The sequence below is a fragment of the Sinocyclocheilus rhinocerous genome, unplaced genomic scaffold, assembly GCF_001515625.1.
Source record: "Sinocyclocheilus rhinocerous isolate Xijiao unplaced genomic scaffold, SAMN03320098_v1.1 scaffold2645, whole genome shotgun sequence".
Classification (NCBI taxonomy): domain Eukaryota; kingdom Metazoa; phylum Chordata; class Actinopteri; order Cypriniformes; family Cyprinidae; genus Sinocyclocheilus; species Sinocyclocheilus rhinocerous.
This window is the reverse complement of record NW_015654522.1, coordinates 982771-1004810: the sequence shown is the minus strand read 5'-3', so window position 1 is coordinate 1004810 and position 22040 is coordinate 982771. Positions and strand designations below refer to the sequence as shown.

The following is a 22040-nucleotide window of genomic DNA, read 5'->3' as shown; positions in this document are numbered from 1 at the left end:
GTTGGGGGGGGAGATCCTATAAATCCAGTTTAAATTTAATTTAAACATATAAAAACAAATAAGACACTAAAAACAAACAAATAAAAACACTAAAGAAAAAAAATCATATAAATTAAGACATATTTCAGATTCTGCACTAATGCAGATTCTATAGTTTACTAATCAAATATGTGTGATGAGAAAAGGTCAGATGTTCTTGGAAGTTATGCAGCTTTTTGTTTTATGTCATAAAAGCAAAAGCAGGACAAATAAGATATTCTCAAATGATAATTTTTTTCAATTCAACCTTAAACTCAAAATGTTAGACTAATAAAAGAATCAATATAATGAAAATGTTGAAAATTATTTTCACTCATGGTCTCAGACTTGTGGTTTTCACATTAATACCAAGTTATGTCATGAAATTGTAGATGGCACAGGTTGATGGATCCTTAATGCAAAATGATGATATTCACAGTGTTCAACTTCTTGGCACTTGCTGATTGGTTAATGTTGCATGCACAGCCATTCGCAGCGCACTTTCAGAGTTCCTCTGAAACCCTCCAACTTCCCCAGCTCCACCTGTATAGATCTGCTACAGGTTATTATATGTGCTATTCGTGCAGCAGTTGTATGTCTTTAATACTCACAGCACAGTAGCGTATGTATAGGAAGTAGCAAGTTCCTGTACTTGCTTTGCAGTAGCAATAATTTACAACAACAGCAATAACCAGCAACAGCAGCGTAGCAGATCTATTCTGCTGAGACCAAATACATTAAAGGGGTCATTTGATGTTGCTAAAAAGAACATTGTTTTGTGTATTTGGTGTAATGAAATGTGTTTATGCGGTTTAAGATTCAAAAAACATTATCACCAAGAGCTTGTAACACTCCAAAGAGAAAGGAAAAATTGAAATCGCATCATATGACCCCTTTAACATTGTCATATCCATTACCATGCTCATACCTTCAGAGAGTTGTCATGATAGAAATAAACAAAAATACATTTATGTAATTAAATTCAACATAAATAACTGCAGAAAATATACTTGAAAACAGCAATATTTCTATGGGAATCATTCATCAACAATGAAGAAAATGTCTTGTAATCACTGCACACTGTATACTGTAGTTTCCTGCAATTCCTATCATACTCATATGGTCAGTGAGTGCAAAGCTTTCTGTGAACAGATGTAAAGACAGCACACAGTATGCCAGGATAGATAAAGCGGACAGTAACAGGGCAGATCAGTTGAAGGCATTCTTGAGTGCTGACTCAGGGGGATTTTATATATATATATATATATATATATATATGGTACCATGTAATGGACTCTATGTTCTGTTTTGTGGTCACTCCCTCTGGCCTTCCTCTGCAATCTTATAAACATAGGTAAAACCATAAAGCTGCTCCTCCTACATATACCTCTCTCTCTATCTCTCTATCACATGCACAACCACACTATGTTCACAACCCCAAACATGTGCAGAGGAACTTATGCATCAGATCTGGCAACTTTACTCACTTTTCCTACTACATTAAAGGAAACTAATGCAATGTTTCTGGGAATATGACTTGATATGAAGCAGCCCTCATACTAACCGGCCCCTCTTCTCCCTTAAACGCACTTACAGTAAATAGAGAGAAAAAGTAAAAATAACCACAACGCAGACAGCTTGAATTATATGGAATAAAATGACTGTCAAAAAATCAATTGTGCATAAATCAAAACCATATGTGTGATTCTAAAAACTCCAGAAACACTTAACGTAATTGTGATTTTATGAGGGATTCCAAAATCTGTGATCAAAACAGATACAGATATGACATTTGCTTTATTTGTTTGAGTACGACTCCCAAACGTATGACAGGTTTAGTTTACACACACGAAAAGTGTCTTCCCATAACTATTTTGGCATTAATGTATGTATATGTACACTATTGTGTGTAAAACCTCTGTGATAAAGGTTCCCATGATAATGCATGTGAATTTCTATTGATTTTTCTATCATATCAATACGTAATCACAGTATAATACTACTATAGCAGCATGAATTCTTAGTGACCTGATGAAGAGCTTCACCTGATGCCAGTCTGAGGAGGTGAATAAGGTAGAGAATGATGTATGGAGAAAGGAAGAGAGGAATTGAGGGACATTAAGGTAAAATCTGATGACATGCAGGCACGATGGACAAATGGTGAGTTGGTGTCACTGATAGTGGGGGGTCTGTGATACTGATATCTTTTAGTCTGGGAGCAAGTGTATATGTATGTGCGCTTGCATCTTTAGCACCGTCCTGACTGGAGTTTTGGGTCTGGTTCAGACCCCAGCATGCACTGGAGCAGGACAAGGTGACAGGAGAAGTAATGAAGATGAATGTGTATGTGTGTGTGTTTCTGAGAAGGCTGCTTTTCTGCTCAGATTAAGATCAGGGTTGCTGATAAAAATGCCCGCTAGGCCACTCAGAAACCCAACACTCCTCTCTTCTCTTCTCTTTCCTCACCTCTCTTCATTCCCCCCTTTTCCCATTCCCTTCATCTCCGTCCATTCCTCTTGTATGAGTACAGGAATGAGCTTTTGGTTTCTGTCTTCCTTTATAGTCTTTTCAATAGAAGTTTGCTTAACTGCAAATATTTCCCTCAGTTTATGTACAGTATGTTGTATATATTTGTGAGAGAGCACTGTATGGGTCAGGGAGGTTTGAAATAACCATACCACATAAAATAAAACAAAAATAAAGTTATGAGAGAAAAAGAAGAAAAAACATTTGAAATTTTGCACTATTTTTGACATCATGACAACAAATGGCCTCTAGCGACAAGCCAGACTGCTGTGTGACAACACAATTACAACAGGTCAGAATATATATTGTTCGTTTGGGGTCAGTAAGGTTTTTTTTTTTTAAGAAATTAAAAATGTACACAATAAACTGATCAAAGTACAGAATAAATTAATTAAAGGTTTGGTAAAAAAGACTTTGACATTGTTACAAAATATTTAAATTTAAGATAAATGCTGTTCTATTGAACTTTGCTCATTAAAGAATCCTGAATAAAATGTATCACGGTTTTCACAAAAAATACGGTTTTCAACATTGATGATAATAATAAATGTTTCTTGAGCACCAAATCATTAGAATGATTTCTGAAGGATCATGTGACACTGAAGCCTGGAGTAATGGTTGCTGAAAATTCAGCTTTGACATCACTGGAATTCCTGGAATTATGGGATTATCCTGGAAATAAATTACATTTTAAATAAAAATAAAAAAATAGACTTTAACAATATTTTACAGTATTTCTCTGCTATGATTTAATTCTCGTACTTTTGACTTTATTCTCAAAATATTTAGATTTTATTCTCGTACTTTTGACTTTATTCTCAGAATATTTCAACTTTATTCTTGTATTTCTACTACTTTATTATCATAATCGTGAGTTTTTTCCCAAAATATTACGACTTTATTCTCGTAATCTTACATTTATTTATTTATTTATTTTGTGGCATTAAAACGTCATTGTACTCTTTTTACTGTATATTGACTAAATAAATTCAGCCTTGCTGAGCACGTCTTTCAAAAACATTTAAAAAAATCTTTCTGACCCCAAACTTTTGACCAATAGTGTATTTGATGTTTGATATACAGTTACAGTATGTGGCCATGCCCACCAAATGTCAGCTACTATTAAATTTCACACCAACATCTTCATCCATCCAGCTAATAAATTTCACCTAATCAGAAACCCTTCTTGTTTATCATTTACATAAAAACCATCTGTCATGCTTCACTATGTTACTTTATTTGATTAAATCCTGAGTTCTCTTCATCTGACAAAATATTTTCTGATGGATGAAGTGAATAATAGAGCACCATATGAGATAAATCATTTGACCTTTTATTCGGTCTCAAAAAACATCTCTTCTCAGAACTAACACATAGTGCAAACCCAAAATGGGCTTGAGAGTTGTCTGTAGCACAGCTTCTCTGAACCAGGTTTCATAAATCACTGTACAAAACCTGGATCCTAATCAGGGTCATGCACCCTCTCACCCGCCAGCGGAATTAGGGCAGACCCAAACAGACCACTCAGAGGGCCCAGATCGGTGGCATTCGTCAGATACCATGCTGCCTATTTATTTGCTGATGACATGTGGCTGCAGGCAACACTGATCTCTCTCTATCCCTCTGTTTCTATGTCTCTCTATCAGCGCCCTGATCCTCTAGGGTCATATTAAGTGTGTTTAAGGCCACTGTTAAATGGCCTTAATTATCATACTGTAGCGATTAGTAATAATGGCCCACAGCTCATTCAGGGCAATCTGAGAACTGTACCACAGCCTTATTGTGCACATCTGCTTCCCTATGAGATTATACTATACTTAGAAAACACACAATGTTTGACAGATTACAATACTTTCCCTTTTACCAATATGTTTTCATTTGCAAGTATCATCAAGCTACAGTCTTCACCTATGTGTCAAAGTATACATGACACAATGCGTAACTGGATATTTGAATGATTAAATAGACATTGTGCACTACCTTTGTCTTTTGCAGCAAGTGCACAGTGCAGAGGCCAGTTGTAGTCGGATTGACCTGTATAGATGCTGAATGAAGCTGAGCTACACTCACATTATCTAGATAGTAAAGTGCATGTAAGTGCAAGTAAACTGATTAAAGGTATACATTCTTAGAAATAAAGGAACAAAAGCTGTCACTAGGTTGGTACCTTTTCAAAAGGTACACCTTTGTACCTAAAAGGAGGATATTGGTACCTTAAAGGTATATCAGTACCTAAAAGGTACAAATGTGTACCTTTTAAAAAATGTATCACCCCACTGACAGCTTTTGTACCTTTTTTTTTCCGAGTTTATGGTCACATTTCTGTGAAACTTCGCTGATAAAAAAGTTTGATGTTTGTTGTCGATAGTGTAGCAGCTTTTGGTTGGTCAATTCACTTGACTGTCTTGAACACAATGAGAAGTTTGCGTGGGAAAATCGTTTACCTTCGTGTGAAATTCCTAGTTGTGTAGATTCTCATTGAAGTGACTGGATTTCACTACTGAAAATTCACTGAACAATGGTAAATGTGAATGCAGTTTAGCAGCATTTCTGCTGCATAACAGGCTTTATACAGAAAATAAAACGATTTATTGTCAAAAAAATTGTGTATTTCTTTTGATAAATGCTATAAATCATAAATGGTTCTCAAGAGTTGTTCATTGAATGTTATCATGAAATTGACCATTGTAAAAACACATTTTTCCAATAAAAGCAGATCTTCTGAAAACACGTGTAGTACCTAATCAAGGAGAGAAGATTGTAGGACATGCTATGGTTAGAAAACAAACTGAATATCACAAGCAGACACAAGCCCCACTGTGACGGAGGCCTGTTCAAAGCTCCCTCTGCCCTGTCATTAAACTAATCAGCTCATTATTGGACAGTTCATGTTGGTCATTGGTCACGTTTTGTAGAAAGGGAGGCCCTTTTATTAAGCAGTACTTATGTCTGAGATCTCTCTTAAGATACCCTAATGCAAACTCTGATTTAAACTAAGGGGTCAATTTCTGGCTGGTAGCATGACCCCTTAAAGGAGTAGTTCACTTCCAGAATGAACATTTCCTTATAATTTACTCCCTCATGTCATCCAAGATTTTCCCGTCTTTCTTTCTTCAGTTGAAAAGATGGTTTTTGCGGGAAAACAATCCAGGATTTTTCTCCATATAATAGACTTCAATGGTGGCCAACGGGTTGAAGGTCCAAATTGCAGTTTCGATGCAGCTTGATCCCACCCGAGGAATAAGTGTCTTATCTAGCAAAACAATTGGTCATTTATATTTAGTAATTTAGCAGACGCTTTTATCCAAAGCGACTTACAAAGGAGGACAACAGAAGTAATCAAAAGAGCAATGATATACAAGTGCTATAAAAAGTCTCAGTTAGCTTAGCACAGTACACGTAGCAAGGGCTTTTTTAATTATATAATAAAAAAACAGAATAGAAAAAGAATAGAAAAGCTAGTGTTAGTTTTTTTTTAAAGAAAACAAGCAGTTAGTAAATGAATAGAGTGCAAGTCTAAAAGGGACAAGTTTTTTTTAAAGAATAGAATTAGAATAGAGAGCGCTAGAGTTAGAGGGTCAAATAAAGATGGAAGAGATGTGTTTTTAGCCGATTCTTGAAGATGGGTAAGGACTCAGCTGCTCCGATTGAGTTGGGCAGGCCACTCCACCAGGAGGGAACATTTAATTTAAAAGTATGTGAAAGGGATTTTGTGCCTCTTTGAGATGGCACAATAAAAAGACATATATTTTTTAACCACAAATGCTCATTGTGCACTAGGTCAAATTCACTCATTACGTAATCACATTGGAAAGGTCACGCGAAAGTACCAATCCAGTGTTTACTATGTGAATGTGCAAAGAAAGTCAAACGCCCTTTACAAAAAAAGTGAAGGCACGCATGCGCATCTCAGCGCTAGTGCAAGATGAGCATTTGTGGGTAAAAATATATAAATTTTAATTTTTTTAAGAAAATGACTGATTGTTTTGCTAGATAAGACACTTATTCCTTGGGTGGGATCGTGTAGAGCCCTTTGAAGCTGCACTGAAACTGCAATTTGGACCTTTAACCCGTTGGCCACCATTGAAGTCTATATGGAGAAAATTCCTGAAATGTTTTCCTCAAAAAACGTAATTTCTTTGCAACTGAAGAAAGAAAGATATGAACATCTTGGATGACATGGGGTTGAGTAAATGACCAGGAAATTTTCATTCTGGAAGTACTAGAACTACTCCATTGAGGCAGAGCTGAATTTTCAGCAGCCATTTTTCCTGTCTTTAGTGTCACATGATCCCTCAGAAATCATCCTGATAAAATGATGTGGAACTCAAGAAACATTTCTTATTATCAATGTTGAAAACAGTTTTATGTATCTTAAATATAATATAACAAAGAGTGAAAAATTTAAGGGGGTCTGAATACTTTCCGTACCCACTGTATATCATTATAGTAAAGCAGATATTTTACCAGTGCTCAATTATTTTTAGAGGACTTCAAAAAAGGATCAAGTGAACTTGTACTGCCATGACATCATTATCCTGCAGTTCCAGAACAATTAGTCACATTACATAGCTAAGGTATACGGTATAAGGCTTAAAAAACGGTCAGGAGAGCATGCTGAAGAAAAGCAAAATAAAATGACTCTTTATGTCATACTTAATGTCTTTATATGAACTTCTGCTGAAAAAAATAATAACACAGTTAACAAGTACCACAGCACAGGAGAGCTAAAGAGAGCTTACACCTCTACCAGTCACAGCTGTTAACACATTTCTTCATGTTTACACAGGCAATGATGAGTTTCATAATAACGTCATTTTCGCTCAACTGTTAGCTAATGTCCTTAGTGCATGCTCGTTGATATTATTAATATTACCTCTGTAGCTTCCAGAGAAACTCTCTGTTAGGGCTCCATGTGGAGTGAGCAGCCCACAAAGCTGTCATTTATTTTGTCCTCTTGAGCCCCTCTGACCAGCCTCATTCATTCTGTTATATTCAGTACCGAAAGTAAAATACTGTCCAGTATGGGCACGTGATGTATGTTAAGCACACGGTTGTGTTTTCAATAACATGTGATGTACATATTCAGCTATTAGCCATAATAATATCTGATAGGCTCAGAGTCAGTTTAAAATATTATTTTAAAAGCAGCACACCTTTTGTCACGAAACAACACTCACAGAACAAAATTCTCACGTCAAAACGAAACAAAAAAAATACACCAACATGTTACTGCACAGGTTGTTCTTGAATCTTAAACCTTTACTGTCCTCTGACCCTTTCAAAACAAAAACAAAGAGAGAAAAAGAGAGAAAAATCTGCCATATTGGGCAAAGTGTGCAAGGCGCTCATGAGAAATGTAGATTTCAGTTGTAGTGCTTTCACAAAATAAGTTCAAATAAAGCCATGCAACAAATAAAAGGGATTTGGGGGGCAAGGTAAAAAATGCAAGGGATGGACTTCATATCCCAGAATGCAGTGGACAAAATCCTGAGGAACGGGGGGGAAGTGGGTGTGTCTCAGGTCTGGTCCAGCCATTCGGCACGTTTAGGAGCTTTGCAGGTGTGAATGTCGACGGCCTCCTCGCAGTCTTTGCATTCGACGGCGCAGCACCACTTAAACTTACACTCGCACTTGGTGATGCGTTTTATGTGTGTGGTGTCGTAACCCCGCCCACAACACATGACCTCGCAGCCGTCGGTCCCCCGGGACGTCTTGTTACAGACCCGACCAGCAGTACCCAATGAACCTAGAATGTGAAGAAGGAAAATGATTACTAGTTTTGCTCCAAGACCCAGATATTACATCGGCCATCAAGTGGTGACCCACGATATACACTGTCCGAAATAAATCTGTAAAATAACAAAAAAGTACTGGCAGCTCATTACCGGGACTTTATCCATTAAATGCAAAATTCAAAATACAGGTAAAACACCTGTAAAAAATAAATATGGAAATTTCCTTTAAATTAATACAGTACATTTTCACATATTTTATGATTTTTTTTTGTGTATGCCCCAAAATAAAGGATTTTATAATGTATGAACAACAACCATCAAATTATTAAATCATTAAATTAAATTCATTAAAAATTTAAATATAATTTTACTAAGATATATTTAGAGTGGGAAATTACATTCATTTGTATTTTTTTTTATATATATGCACCCTGCTTTTCATTACTAAAATTTTACTAAATTCTTGTTACCATAATTAATTTTACATTATTATTCATTATAAGGTCATTTATTTTGTCATATAAATTATATTCGTATATTCAGTATGCATATCTGCTTTACATTTCTACATTTACTGTATATTGTGTATATTAGTAGTATATAGTTTCACTCTTTTTTTTTTTTTTTTTTTTTTTTTATTTATTTTTTTACAAATTCAATAGACAGTTTGATTTAAAAAATGTTTCTTATGTCAGGATTACAAAGTTAATGTAGTCTGGGTCGTATAATTTGGCCAAAATACTGTCTGACTAGACACAAAAAATGATGTCTGTGATATAATAATGATGTAACTTCAATGAACAGATGAACTTTGATATACAGATGCAGAAATACACACTTAGAAATAAAGGTTCTTAATGGGAATGGATGGATCCATGAAGATCCTTTTACATTCATGGAATATTTCCATTGTACAAAAGGTTCTTTATAGTGAAAAAAAGTTCGGTAACACTTTATATTACGGTGTCCTTGTTACACATGTTACATGTACTTACTATTATAATAACAACTAATTATGCATAATTACATGTAAGTAACCCAATAAGGCAAACCCTAATCCTATCCCTAACCATATAGTAAGTACATGTAGTTAATTAATATAGCTCAGTACTTAAATGTATAATTACACTGTAACAAGGACACTTTAAAATAAAGTGTAACCAAATGTTCTATAGATTATTAAAATGTTGTTACCACTAAGAAAAAAATAGTTATTTTAAGAACTGTTCATTGAAAGGTTAGTATCTTTGTTTTTAAAAGTGTACTTGATAACATTCTTGTAACACAAAGTAACAAGGAAATAAGACCATAAATAATCAGGTTGGTGTTTTGGTGAGTCTGTATGTTGTTGTTTCGCAAGGTTAAACACACAGTGGACAGTGATGGTGTCTCTCTTAAAAAAAAAAAAAATCTCTGAATGCCCTGCGGCCATGAGAACCAGAGAGTGATGGTTGTGCTGGCAGCTTTGAAAGAATGGGATTTGAAAAATGAGCCTGTTGTATCCTTGGGGTGCAAATTCCACTGGGGTGGTGGTGCTGGTGGTGGTTAGGGGGTAAGTGCATTGACCCTCTGAAATCACTGAGCTGTGAGGTCTGTCTGACCCAAACACACACTCAAACCATCACACTGATGCATGAGCTGCAGTACTGATCTCAGAAAGCAGAGAAACACACTGTCCTAGCCAGGTCACATGACACGCTTCCAGAAGGCATATGCTAAGGCATATGTAAAAATGAAAAATGAACATGGCTTACCACCATCAGACTGAATCTCATGAATAAGGATCCTCTGAGGCCTGTAACAAGTGACTCAGCCTACTAGTCTTGATAAATTAAACACTTTTTTAGTTTCTCATAAACAGGATATTCCAAGGAATTGATACTATATTCTTTTCACTTATCAGACAGGCTGAGCACTTCATGCGTTCTGACGTCTTGTATGATCTAACTCTTAATTCTGAGAAATCCATGTGAAACCCAAGTTTGACATTAATTTTGTTAATGCTGAGTGAGTCAGGGGCAGCAGAGTTAACTATTTGTGTCATTAGTAATACATGAGTCACAGAATAGTTTAGTGCTACTTGCATTATTACTAAATGAATTACACTGCTTGAAAGACATTGCTGTACTGATATTCTTCAAACATTCAGGCTTAGTTTATTCTAAACTCGTTAACCCTAATTATTAAACAACTGGACAATTAATTCAGCCTGAACAGCTTAAAATTCAGACTTTGTGTTTTAGAAGATGTCAGCCCTAAGCATGGGGTCTTTGGTTCAATTGTAAACTTTGTGATATGCTATTAATGCATGTATTCTTTGTGGAACAGGCATAACCAGAAGCAAACCTCAAAAATGAACGAAAAAAATCTTTTTTCATTAAAATCATTAAAAAATTGAATAAATAATAAAAATAGAAATATAGAATATATTTTACATAAATAATAAAATAATTATTACTAATAAATTAAAATAATTAAAGTAATACAATTAATTAATTTTCTTGTACTTTTTCTCTTTCTTACCTGCAGCTTTGTCCATGACACAATAATCAGGTGAGTTTTCGAAGTACACCAGGTCATTTTTTGTGGCTTTCCTGAAGTCTTTATTGGCTACTGTGAATCCTGTCCCATCTTGGTTCATGGTGACCTCGATGGCACCGTTGTATTTCTTGCGAAGGTAATCTCCTGTTTTACGGAAATCCGACATTGCCAGCCAGCAGGTTCTCAGAGTACACGACCCACTGACTCCATGACATTTACACTCCAGCTTCATAAACCGCTTTACAGCCTATAAAACATAAACAAACAAAAAAAAAACATCCCTAGTAGTAATTATATAAACAGATTCCACGTGGCTAAGAATAGCTGCAGAATGTAAACAGAATTTTACAGGAACATTATCATAGAACAGCGTCAACGTGTCAGTATTCAGATGCCCAAATTAATCTGCCTATCGTCCATATCACAGCACAGAGACTACACTTATTAAAGTCACAAATGACTTGTTAATGGCTGCGGATTATGGACTTTTATCAATACTCATTCTTCTCTATCTAAGTGCAGATTTTGACACAATTTCACATAGTATCTTGTTGGAGAGGTTGATTTCCATTGGAATCACTGGTACTCCTCTTAATTGGGGGTCGGACTCAGCTTGTAAAAATTAAAAGTTTCAAATCACGGATCTCTTACATTACTTGTGGTGTGCCTCAGGGCTCAGTTTTGGGCCATCTTCTGTTTATTATTTATCTGTTGCCTCTAAGAGAAATCTTCCATAAATTTGGTCTAAATTTTCATTGTTATGCTGACGACGCCCAGCTCTATATGTCTTCAAAGCCTAATTCAACTTTACCGCCTTCTTCTCTTTTGCTTTGTTTATCTGAAATTAAATCATGGTATTTACATGAAATTTTCTTATGGTTAATAGTCAGAAGACTGAAATTGTATTAATAGGTACTAAATCAAAATTGCAAAATTGTGAAAGCTTTATGTTGACTATTGATAATTCTGTTATTTCTCCTTCTTTTCAGGTTAAGAGTCTGGGTGTCATCCCTGACAGCACTTTATCTTTTGAGGCACATGTAAATAATAATACTTGGTCAGCATATTATCATTTGCGAAATATAAATCGTCTTTGATCATCTCTTTCTGCTAATAGTACTGCTGTCCTTGTACATGCATTAGTTACATCTCGCATCGACTATTGTAATGGTCTTGTTAGTGGAGTCTCACAGAAACTTCTTTACAAATTTCAAATGTTCCAGAATTCAGCAGCTCGGATTGTTACACGAACACCATTGATTGAGCATATTTCTCCAGTGTTAAGGCAACTCCATTGGCTTCCAGTTAAATATCGGATTCAATTTAAGATTTTACTTTTCACTTATAAGGCTCTTCATAATCTGGCACCTTCATATTTACGTGAACTTCATCATGTGTATTCACCTACCCGATCTCTCAGATCTTCTGCTTCTGTGACATTAGTTGTACCATCTGTACGTTTGACTACTATGGGATGTAGAGCTTTTGATTTTATGGCTCCAAGTCTTTGGAATACTTTTCCTCTTCATATACGTAATAGTTCTAGTCTTTCCATTTTTAAATCGCATCTTAAAACGTATTTTTTTTAGATTAGCTTATTCTAATTGATATAGTTATGTGTATTATTGTGAATTGTTTCTTGTCATTTCTTGTATTTGTTTTTTGTAAGGTGTCCTTGAATGTCTTGAAAGGTGCCCATAATTAAAATGAATCATTATTATTATTGTTTATTAAAAATAGTTGTAATACCTATGTTTCATTCGATATGAGATTTTGTAAGGTTTCTCCACCACACGGGTAGAGTTATATATCTTAAACGTATATAACCTTACCATTCTCCCACAGCGGTTGTTATGAAGGTTCATGAGTGCTCGTGCGTCTTTCACAGTTCGCTCTTTTGCATCTACGAAGGCTTTGGCGAACTTTATCCCATAGTTGATGTTATCACTGCAGCCACCCCAGTCAAACTCTCCTCGATCGTCACTGGCTCGGCCGCGCTTGTGGGGGTCACAGTTGCACGTCTTTAGCTCCCCCTGACTGCAGGCGCGGGTAATGGCGAAAACCACTCCTGCTGAGGAGATTGCGTATACAAATGCCGCCTCACGACTACCTGTGAAGACAAGAATCATGAAGCCACAACAAACACATGCTTTATCAGACACTCACAAACACTTTATTACATACTCCGCTCTCATATAATCTCAAACAGCACTTCTGATTTGTCCGCCAGAGACCTGCCCATAGAGGCATGACTGGCCCCAGTGTGAGTGTTTTGTTTAAATATTAGTACAGGCCTAATCCCTCCAGGGTGGGCCATTCTCTGCTAGGATAAATTGTTTGAAGGCTAGCAGTCTGATAGTGAACTGCCACAGTTATTTTCTAACCCTAACCTGGTATTTCTAAGTGTCCTGCAAGTTTGGACTTATGTCACTCACACTGATTTCTTTAGCCTGACTGAATATAAGAAAGAAAAAAAAGTAATCATCAACTCCGCTGTACTCCTTGCAATTTCCAATTCTGTGATTGAACCAAATGTGTGCTTCACTATTTGTATTATGGAATGCACTTGTATTAAACATTCTAACACTCTTTTTTTCTATTAGCAAGGATGCATAAACTTGACAGTAAACTGAAATCACAGGAGTAACTTACATTTTATAATATATTAAAATAGAAGTTAATTTTAAAATGGAATAAGTATCACAGTATTGTTTTTGCTTTTGAACTGTAGTGTTACATTTCTTTCATTTTTGTGGCAGGTAAGATGTTCCTATTACAGTAAAATGTGTACTTATTATCACATTAAATTAATAATATTATATGGCATTATTAAAGTACATATCAATAGATTTTTTTTAAAGCTTTAAGTATATCTGCTTAATGTGGAGTACACTAGAATAAAAAAAAACCTGAAGTTCTATATTCTAGTGTATAAAAATAATTCCACAGGATTAAAAAATAATTTTAATCGAGTTTAATGGACGTTTATGTTAAGACCCCCTGCCCAGGGGATCTCCACGTACAGTTATCCTTCTCACGCCACTCTTAAGTCGTTTACAGTTTCCTGTTGCAGCTAAAATGTTTCAATGATCTGTGCTCATGTAGTGCAATGACATCTGGAGGATATCTATGTTTGAATCGCTCCATCATTCATACAGATAGATATTCTCTGAAGAAAAATTGATTTTTTTTTAATAGTACAGTTGCTGTTTATAGGAGAATCCTCTCTTGGTAACCGCTCCAATTCTAATTCCATTTCATAAACTGAATACGCACAGTGCTGCGAGAGTCTGTCCGGCTGCCAGAATCATCTCTCCAAACATTTACATCCACTATGCCTGTTTATGTGGTAAAGAGGCATAAAGAATGCTGGAGGGGTGATATTTTCACACAGGGATCTTTGGAGCGCTGTATGAAAGCCAAACAGAAAGCACATTTACAGTGCAGATTTCTTGAGTAAACTTCAGGTTCAGACTGATTTAAATGATCCTGCGGGGTTTTGTCTGTTTATCACACCTGGCCAGGGATTTGTGTGAATGTGGCTGGATTTTCCTGTGAGATCTGAGTTCTTTCATTAATATCCCACAGTGATAAACAGCAATGGACGTGTCCAAGAGAATAACTGTTTAAAATATCATTATTCTATTCTAATCCATACTGATATACTGTGGTGACATTACAGTATGATGATCTAGGTATTTGCTATATGTAATATGTGTATCTGACTGGGGGAGTGCACACACACATACACACATATATATACCCTACTGGACAAAAATTTGAAGTAAATATGTAAAAATAAATGTTTAATTGTTTTTGAAAACGTCTCTATTTCTATCTAAAATACAGTAAAATGGTAATATTGTGTTATACAGGATTATTATATAACAATAATATGATAAATATAAATATAATAATAATATATAAAATGATCAAAATGATTGTGATTTATTGAAAGTGATTTATTGTCATGATGGCAAAACTGAATTTTCAGCAGTTATTACTCCAGTCTTCAGCTTCACATGATTCTTCAGAAACCATTCTAATATGCTGATTTTTTGACCTCAAAAAAGATTTCTTATTATTATCAAATTTGAAATCTTTTTGCTGCTTAATTTTTTTGTAGAAACCATGATACACTACTGTTCAAAATGTTGGGGTATATTAAATAATATAATACTTTTATTCAGCAAGGACAAATTAAATTGACCAAAAGTGTCAGTAAAGACATTTATAATGCTACAAAATATTATTTTTTAATATTTTTATATAAATATTATTATTATAATTATTTCAAATATATGCTGTTCATTGAACTTTCTGTTTATCAAAGGATCCTGAGAAAACAGTATTATGGTTTCCACAAAGCCTATCAAGCAGCAAAAATGTTTTAAACATTGATAATAAGAAAAGTAAGAATAACTGAGCACCAATAAAAGCTGAGCACTAAATCAGCATATTAGAATGATTTCTGAAGGATTTTTTGACATTGAAGACTGGAGTTATTTTAATTTGTAATAATAGTTCGCAATATTACTGTTTTTACTGTATTTTTTTATCAAATAAATCAAAGCCTTTCTGACCATAATTTTTTTTTCTTTTCAAAAATATAAAAAAATCAAAATGATTCCTTTGACTGCTATTGCCTCCAAAACACACACTGACACATTTCCAGCACTCACTGCGCTGTATGACTCTCCCAAAAATGGTATGGTCTCTGTCCAGGGCGCTGCAGTTCCAGCGGTGATGACGGAATTGATGCTGGCACTCTCGAATCCACTCTTTAGCCCCGCCCCCAATCGACTGCATGATGTCTGGATACTTCTGACACAACTGCCTCTGTTTATTCACCAGCCCGGGAATGTTGTCACAGATCACACGGGCACCAAGGGCTCCAATGTACCTGAAACACAGACGCTTAAAACCTGAATTGCTTCAATCAATCACAGCAGTTTGTACTCTGCAAGCAAATGTCATTACAAAAGTGCTGAATCGGTAAACATTCAGTGATTACGCATTGTCTGATGCCAAAGAATCTGATGATTGAGTCTGATCATTCCCAGAATCTTACCACTCATTAGTGGAATTTCAGAGGGAAGTTTGGCAAACTGACATTTGTCATAAACAGACATTCACAAACTAGCCATTATTTATGATTTATTTGAAGGCAATTGCATAATAAGTGCAACATCAACAGATTTGGAATATGTTTTGAGCCCTAGATGATAACCTTGCATTTTGAGGTAAAACCTTTAGGTTTTTAGATGATCTGAAGAATTATATATTGGCTCCACTATCGTTTGCTGTGATGTCATATTTGATTCTACTTAATCCAATCAGCTAATCAGAACAGAAGGAGATTTAACGAATTCTGATGCGTTCTATCTCTGTATACTTTTCATTCCCATTCTGATTGTTTCAGTCCATCACTGTTTTATTTTTTTTGTCTAACACCAACAGAAACTGGCATAAACTCCTTTCTCATACACACCCAAACTGTATCACATCAAGCTTAATCTCAGCCATCACACAAACACACACTCACTCATGTCAGACTAAAGAGGAAAAAAATGAGCATTTCTAATGAGAAATGAAGGTTTTACCTTTTGAAAAAAATGTTTGTGAATGCTGATCAACCTTTTTATTATGATTGTGTTCCTCCCATTCCGCTGCCTCATTTGACTGTGATTATAGAGCTTTATCATCCCCTGAGCTTTGTGTTCGATAGAGTTTGGAAACACTCACACACACACACACACACACACACCAGGCTGGTTGCACACACTGTGGTGGTTTGCAGGTTGGCTTTACCAGCAGCAGTAAATCATTATCCACAGGACCACAACCACATGCTGTAAAACACAGTAAAATCTGCTCTCATTTACACTGCGTGTCTGTGTATGTGTAGTTAGGCTTGACTGGGCAAAGAATGTACGACTGTAGTAATTTGTTGCTTCTATTACCCAAATAGTGGATAAAAACTCCTCTCCTCCCTATTTCTCTCCATCTCTCTGGATCACCCCATCTTTGTCTTTTTCAACATTGGCCTAATCACATTTTCTCCTTTAGACAAGAAAGCAAGTTAGGGAAAACAATTCACAGGCCCTTTTGATGCAAGAACAAAATCAATATTAGCATATTTTATTATATCTTTCATACTTTTCATTTGACTCAGAGTCCTAAAGTTTCCAGGGGTCTGCTGTTCTGGATGGATGATTTGCGAATAGCTGAAACGTACATGTGTCATAATGTTGCAATCTATATGTATGCAGATTGCAATATGGTTGGACCATTACAAAACTAGCTTGTACGCTATATAGAAATGAATTGAAATTAAACAAATTCATATGATAGTAATTTTTAACAAGAAAAGCAAAGTTTGTCGAAACATGTTGACCTTGTTTATAAGTTTGAAGGTCATAGATAGATAGATAGATAGATAGATAGATTGATTTGCAATTCAGTACATTTCTGTCAGATCAATTAAAATTCCAATTCAACATTCTGTGGGGTGTGTCCAATTTTCAGTTCTGAATTTTGTCCAACCCTGGAACAAAAGGTCAAAGATGAAGTTCACTTCAAAGGACACACACACACACACACACCTTTCTATCTGTGTGGAAGTCCAGGGCAGGCTTACGTCTGGCTTCATCTGTGTGTGTGTCTGTGAAATAAGTTCACTAGTTTGAGACGCTAACAGGCCGCCCAGTAGCTTAAGAGGATTCCTGCTCTGTCTGCTTAAAGTGATGGATGAGCAGATCAGAGAGAGAGAGAGAAAGAGGAGCGAGAGATCCCTTTCTCTCTGGCTCTGGTGAGTGCCTCACATTGGGAATGTCAGCCTGACTTATTACACCACAATAGTGACAAAGGACTTGTTTTGCTATGGTTTCTTTCTTTCTTAGTTTCTTGCTCATCAAACTTAACATGTAACTGATTTCTGAGCTGTTAGTAAGACCTGTAACCCCTGATACAGTTGTTGTGGTTCCAGTAATGAACGTATGATCTTTAAAGGCAGAGTAAGTGATTTCTGGTAGCCAATGTTGATATTTGAAATCACCAAGACAAACACGCCCCTACCCAACAAAGCAACCTCGGGGCCCGATCGCAGGCCTCTGCTCCTTGAGTTCTCTCCAGCACTGGAAAGCTGATCCAATATTTTACACGGGTCCTACTTCTTGCCTTATCTTTCCGCAGACGTTTTCCTCTTTTGTTTTTTTATCCGCCATCTCTATCTTTCTGTCGCTCGGCTCGGCTAATGTCCGTCCCATGCACTGAAAGGTCTCTCCTCCACATCACGAGTAGACACGCCCCTTATTGCTGATTGGCTACAAGTTTGTTTTGCTATTCGGCCCGAATCAGTTTTCTAAAGTGTTTTTGAAAAATCACATACCCTGCCTTTAACAGAGATCGCTATAGCACATGGATGTTTTATACTTGGTATAATAAGCAAAACATCACAACTTTTTCTTCTTAATCATGCACACAACCACATGCACATATATTCTATGTATACATAAAATCCAACCACTCCCCAACTACATTTATATGTGAGCAATGGGCATGTGGCTGGTTCCTATATGATTGTTCAGGCTCATTGCACTGTAGTCACCAGCTAAGTGTGTGTGTGCGCCTGCAGGAGGCCTGACACATATTGCAGTTATTTCATTTATTCCTCTGTTATTGGCTGGCACAACACCTCAAGCACACCATGAAATCCCGACCCATAACTCTGATATAATGATGTGCAGGGCCTGTTACTATACATAAGCACAAGCTCTGGGGAAAACCCCATCCCTCATGAGACTTTTTGAGGGGGAGAAGCGCGTGATTTGTGTGTTTCTAGAATAATTGCGTTTTAAATGCCAATATCTTGGTGGGGAGAGCGGTGACGCTGCGTTCCTGCACCAAGCTCGACGTGTGTGTTCATTTTAGTGTGTTCTTGAGTCGACTGCCATCTCCCGACCTCTGTCTGCCCCACCACCAGGGTGCGAATTATGGGGAGTTTGGGGGGTCTAAGACCCATAATTAAGGCTTGAACCTCCCCAAAGGAAATAAAAACATAAGGTCGGGGGTCTCAAAACTATGTAGGCCCTATTCTTTCACATAAGTATTGGTCTATACATATTTCAACAGCTTTTTCAAAAAAAAAATTGTGTAAAATTGTGTTTAGTAACCACAAAAGTTAGATTTTAGGTTTTTCAGACCGCGCTAAACAGACGCTCGCAAACAGAGGTCGCGTTTGCCTGAGAAGATAACCATAGCAACAGATGCCCGAGCGCTTTCCGTCAGGATCCGTAGGGACAAAATAACAGTAGCCTATATTTTTTTGTTCATCACTTATTTACATATGATAAGTAAATAATAAAAAGAGTTTTCTTTGAAACGTATTTACGTTTAAGTTGGCCAACTGCTAGGGGTGGGAGACATTCGGCTGCGCTAGACGAACATCAACATATTTCGCTGACAGAAATTGCTTTAAAAGTCAAACACCCTGAAACCAGTCCTACACTTTAAAATTACCATTAAAACGCAGATATTATTGAAAACACTGCTTCAAGGTTTTAAACCTCTGTTTTTCATTAACCTCTCCTCCATGTGTTTTAAGAGAAAAAGTACAATACAAACTACATACCTCACTTAAACGCAAACCACTGTTATTCAACACTGAACTACATAAAAACTAGAATAATTGTACCTAATAATAAACATCTGCAAATGTTCAGTCTCCCAACTGACAGCAGCTCAGTCACCGTGAGCAGAAAAAAACGCCCGGCTTCTGCGCGCAGGTGTGCGACACCGGCGGCGCGTCGGGATGCTGAACGCTACTCACCACCAAGACGAGTCCACGCGCGGTGTGAGGATGAGCAGGAGGAACAGCAGCGCGCAACACAACCGCGAGGACGCACGGGGACCGTAGGATGAGCCTGCGCCCTTTCTGATTATATGTCTTATTCCTGAGTCTCCGGGAGCAGCGGTGGATCTGTTGAGAATCCGGGGTGATCCAAGAACTTTACCGCAGCCAAACATAGTTGAGCGTGTCCTCCGGCGGTGATAAGAAAACACGGTTGTGTATTGTAGGAAACCGGTGTAAAGACCGTTTAGGTATGCGGGGACCTGCTGGAGTTGGGATTGCTGATAGCTGGACAGATGTAGAGCTCCGTGCGGACGATGCACGGACGGATATCATGTATCTGCCCGGATATTAGCGTGTGCCATATAAAAGTATTCCCCAAAATCTGGCAACCGCAGCAGAAATAATCCAAGCCAGACGGCAGGTTCAGAGAGCGCTTTCTTTTCTTTTTCACCTCCTCTTGAGAACAGACGAAGTCTCGGTGAGGTGCAATTTGATCAGAAAGAGTGCCAACTTTTCCACTTTTTCTCTCCACGTTTTGCGTTCAGGCAGGGCTGTGAAACATGCGCCTCTCCGTTTTTCCATTGGAGTCTGCGAGCGCTGATAGCAGACTGCACGAGATAAACCGGGGCGATGAACTGTGCGAACTGCAGACCGAAGGGGTGGGCGACGGGGGGAGAGAGAGGGGCTATAGGAATGTTGACAGCCCGCCGTCTCTCCGCTCTTATTGGGTAGAGCTCTCAGAGACCGGAGCCCCGGGGAAGCTTGAGCTCGCGCGGGATACGCGCCGTTCCCTGGTCAGCGGAGATACGCGCCACACTCTTTTCACCTGCTGAACGACACGCTGCATCCTCATTTACACACCATTATGTAGTTCACGCTCACAATTTCACAAACACGGGGGAAAAAAACAAGATGGGGAGGGAGAGATTGGTTGTTATGAGACAACACAATTCTAAAATGTATTTTTTTTTTATCGTTGTCACAGCAATATACATCCATTTCAATTGTAACAATAATGTTCTGCATATAAACTTCATTTTTTATTTATTATTATTTTTTTTAGTGAGTTGCAGTGTAGATTTCAGGGATGCCACATAGTGACACATATTCGCCGGTCTCATGAAAATACGTATAAATAATAGGCAAAATACAAACAGAAAATCGTGCTATTGATACGCAGAAATTGACTTTCGCGTACGTATGATACGCAATTTGTTGTCGTGCATATGATACGCAGTTTTCGCGTACATACGATACGCATCTACCCAACAACCCTAATCCTACCCATTGCGTATCATATTATAAAGTATATTATCTAAGCATACTATGCATACTACTTCATACCTGCATATTAGGATACTATGCAACTGGAAACCCCATATTATGATCGCTGTAGCCTATCTACAAATAAAACACTTATTAAAATCACATATTTTAATACACACGAGCGTGCAGAATTCGCACTGATTGTAGCCGCAGTTCCGAGGCCTTAATCGTCTGGAGAGATGCGCGTGTCTGAATACACAAGCTCGTGTTTACAGATAAGGCTCTAGAGCTTGCACGAGTGCTGCTATGTATAAACATCGCGCGGATTCCATTTTCAAAACATCACATAGTTGCCTGTTGCATGACTCTCTAAGTGAAGCCATTCTCTTCATTAATACAATGTGCAGGAGATCTAATCCCACAATAGTCTGTTTTACCTGATATAATTATCAAAGCATCCTACATTTAAATGGATGCAGTTGCACTTCTCCTATCATGTAAGATAGACCATTTAAAGCACACAATATAAAGCAAATACACTGTTCCAACAGTAGCAGCTAAAGCTCCAGATGAGGGATCTGCAGCACCCAAGACTGCACTTCTGTAACACTTCACTGAGCACTTGAAAGTGAACTGACGCAGAAATAGGCCCAAATCCCTGTTGGAATTGAAACTATTAGAGTTAACTGCACTTTCCACCAGGGATTAAATGAACAATTATAATGTTTAGCTGTAAATCCTAAATTAGGCTAATCTTCTTGTCCTGATATTTTCATTTGTGCTTAAACTTTAGCCCCTTAGACGCTTTTGTCCACCTAAAGCTGCCATGGCTTATAGTCTGTGAAACAGAGAGGCCTATCCACTAAACGTGGAGGAGAACATGTCAGTTCAGATGGGGATTCTATGGTTAAAATAGAGGAATTTGCCAGCCTGTTCCAGTAATTTTTAGTCCAGAAACATGTAATTTGAGTTATAGATACATTCTTACTAAAGCAATTTACTTCATATTATTGGGCAGAACAAGGCCTCTTGGGAGCTTTCAAACTGAGAGACTATACTCAAATAAAAGAATTCAATATGTCTGATCGACAGATTTC

General features: G+C 37.1%; 1 protein-coding gene across 1 annotated transcript; it reads right to left on the bottom strand.

The window, feature by feature from the left end:
- Positions 1-7227: 7227 nt before the first annotated feature.
- Positions 7228-20201, bottom strand: LOC107717539 (protein Wnt-2b-A). Its single transcript, XM_016524318.1, has 5 exons — positions 19654-20201; positions 15506-15726; positions 12656-12933; positions 10806-11070; positions 7228-8293 (listed from the first exon to the last, which is right to left on the bottom strand). Exons 1-5 carry the CDS (start codon positions 19848-19850, stop codon positions 8064-8066), a joined length of 1191 nt encoding a protein of 396 aa, XP_016379804.1. The 5' UTR covers positions 19851-20201; the 3' UTR covers positions 7228-8063.
- Between the last annotated feature and the right edge of the window lie 1839 nt (positions 20202-22040).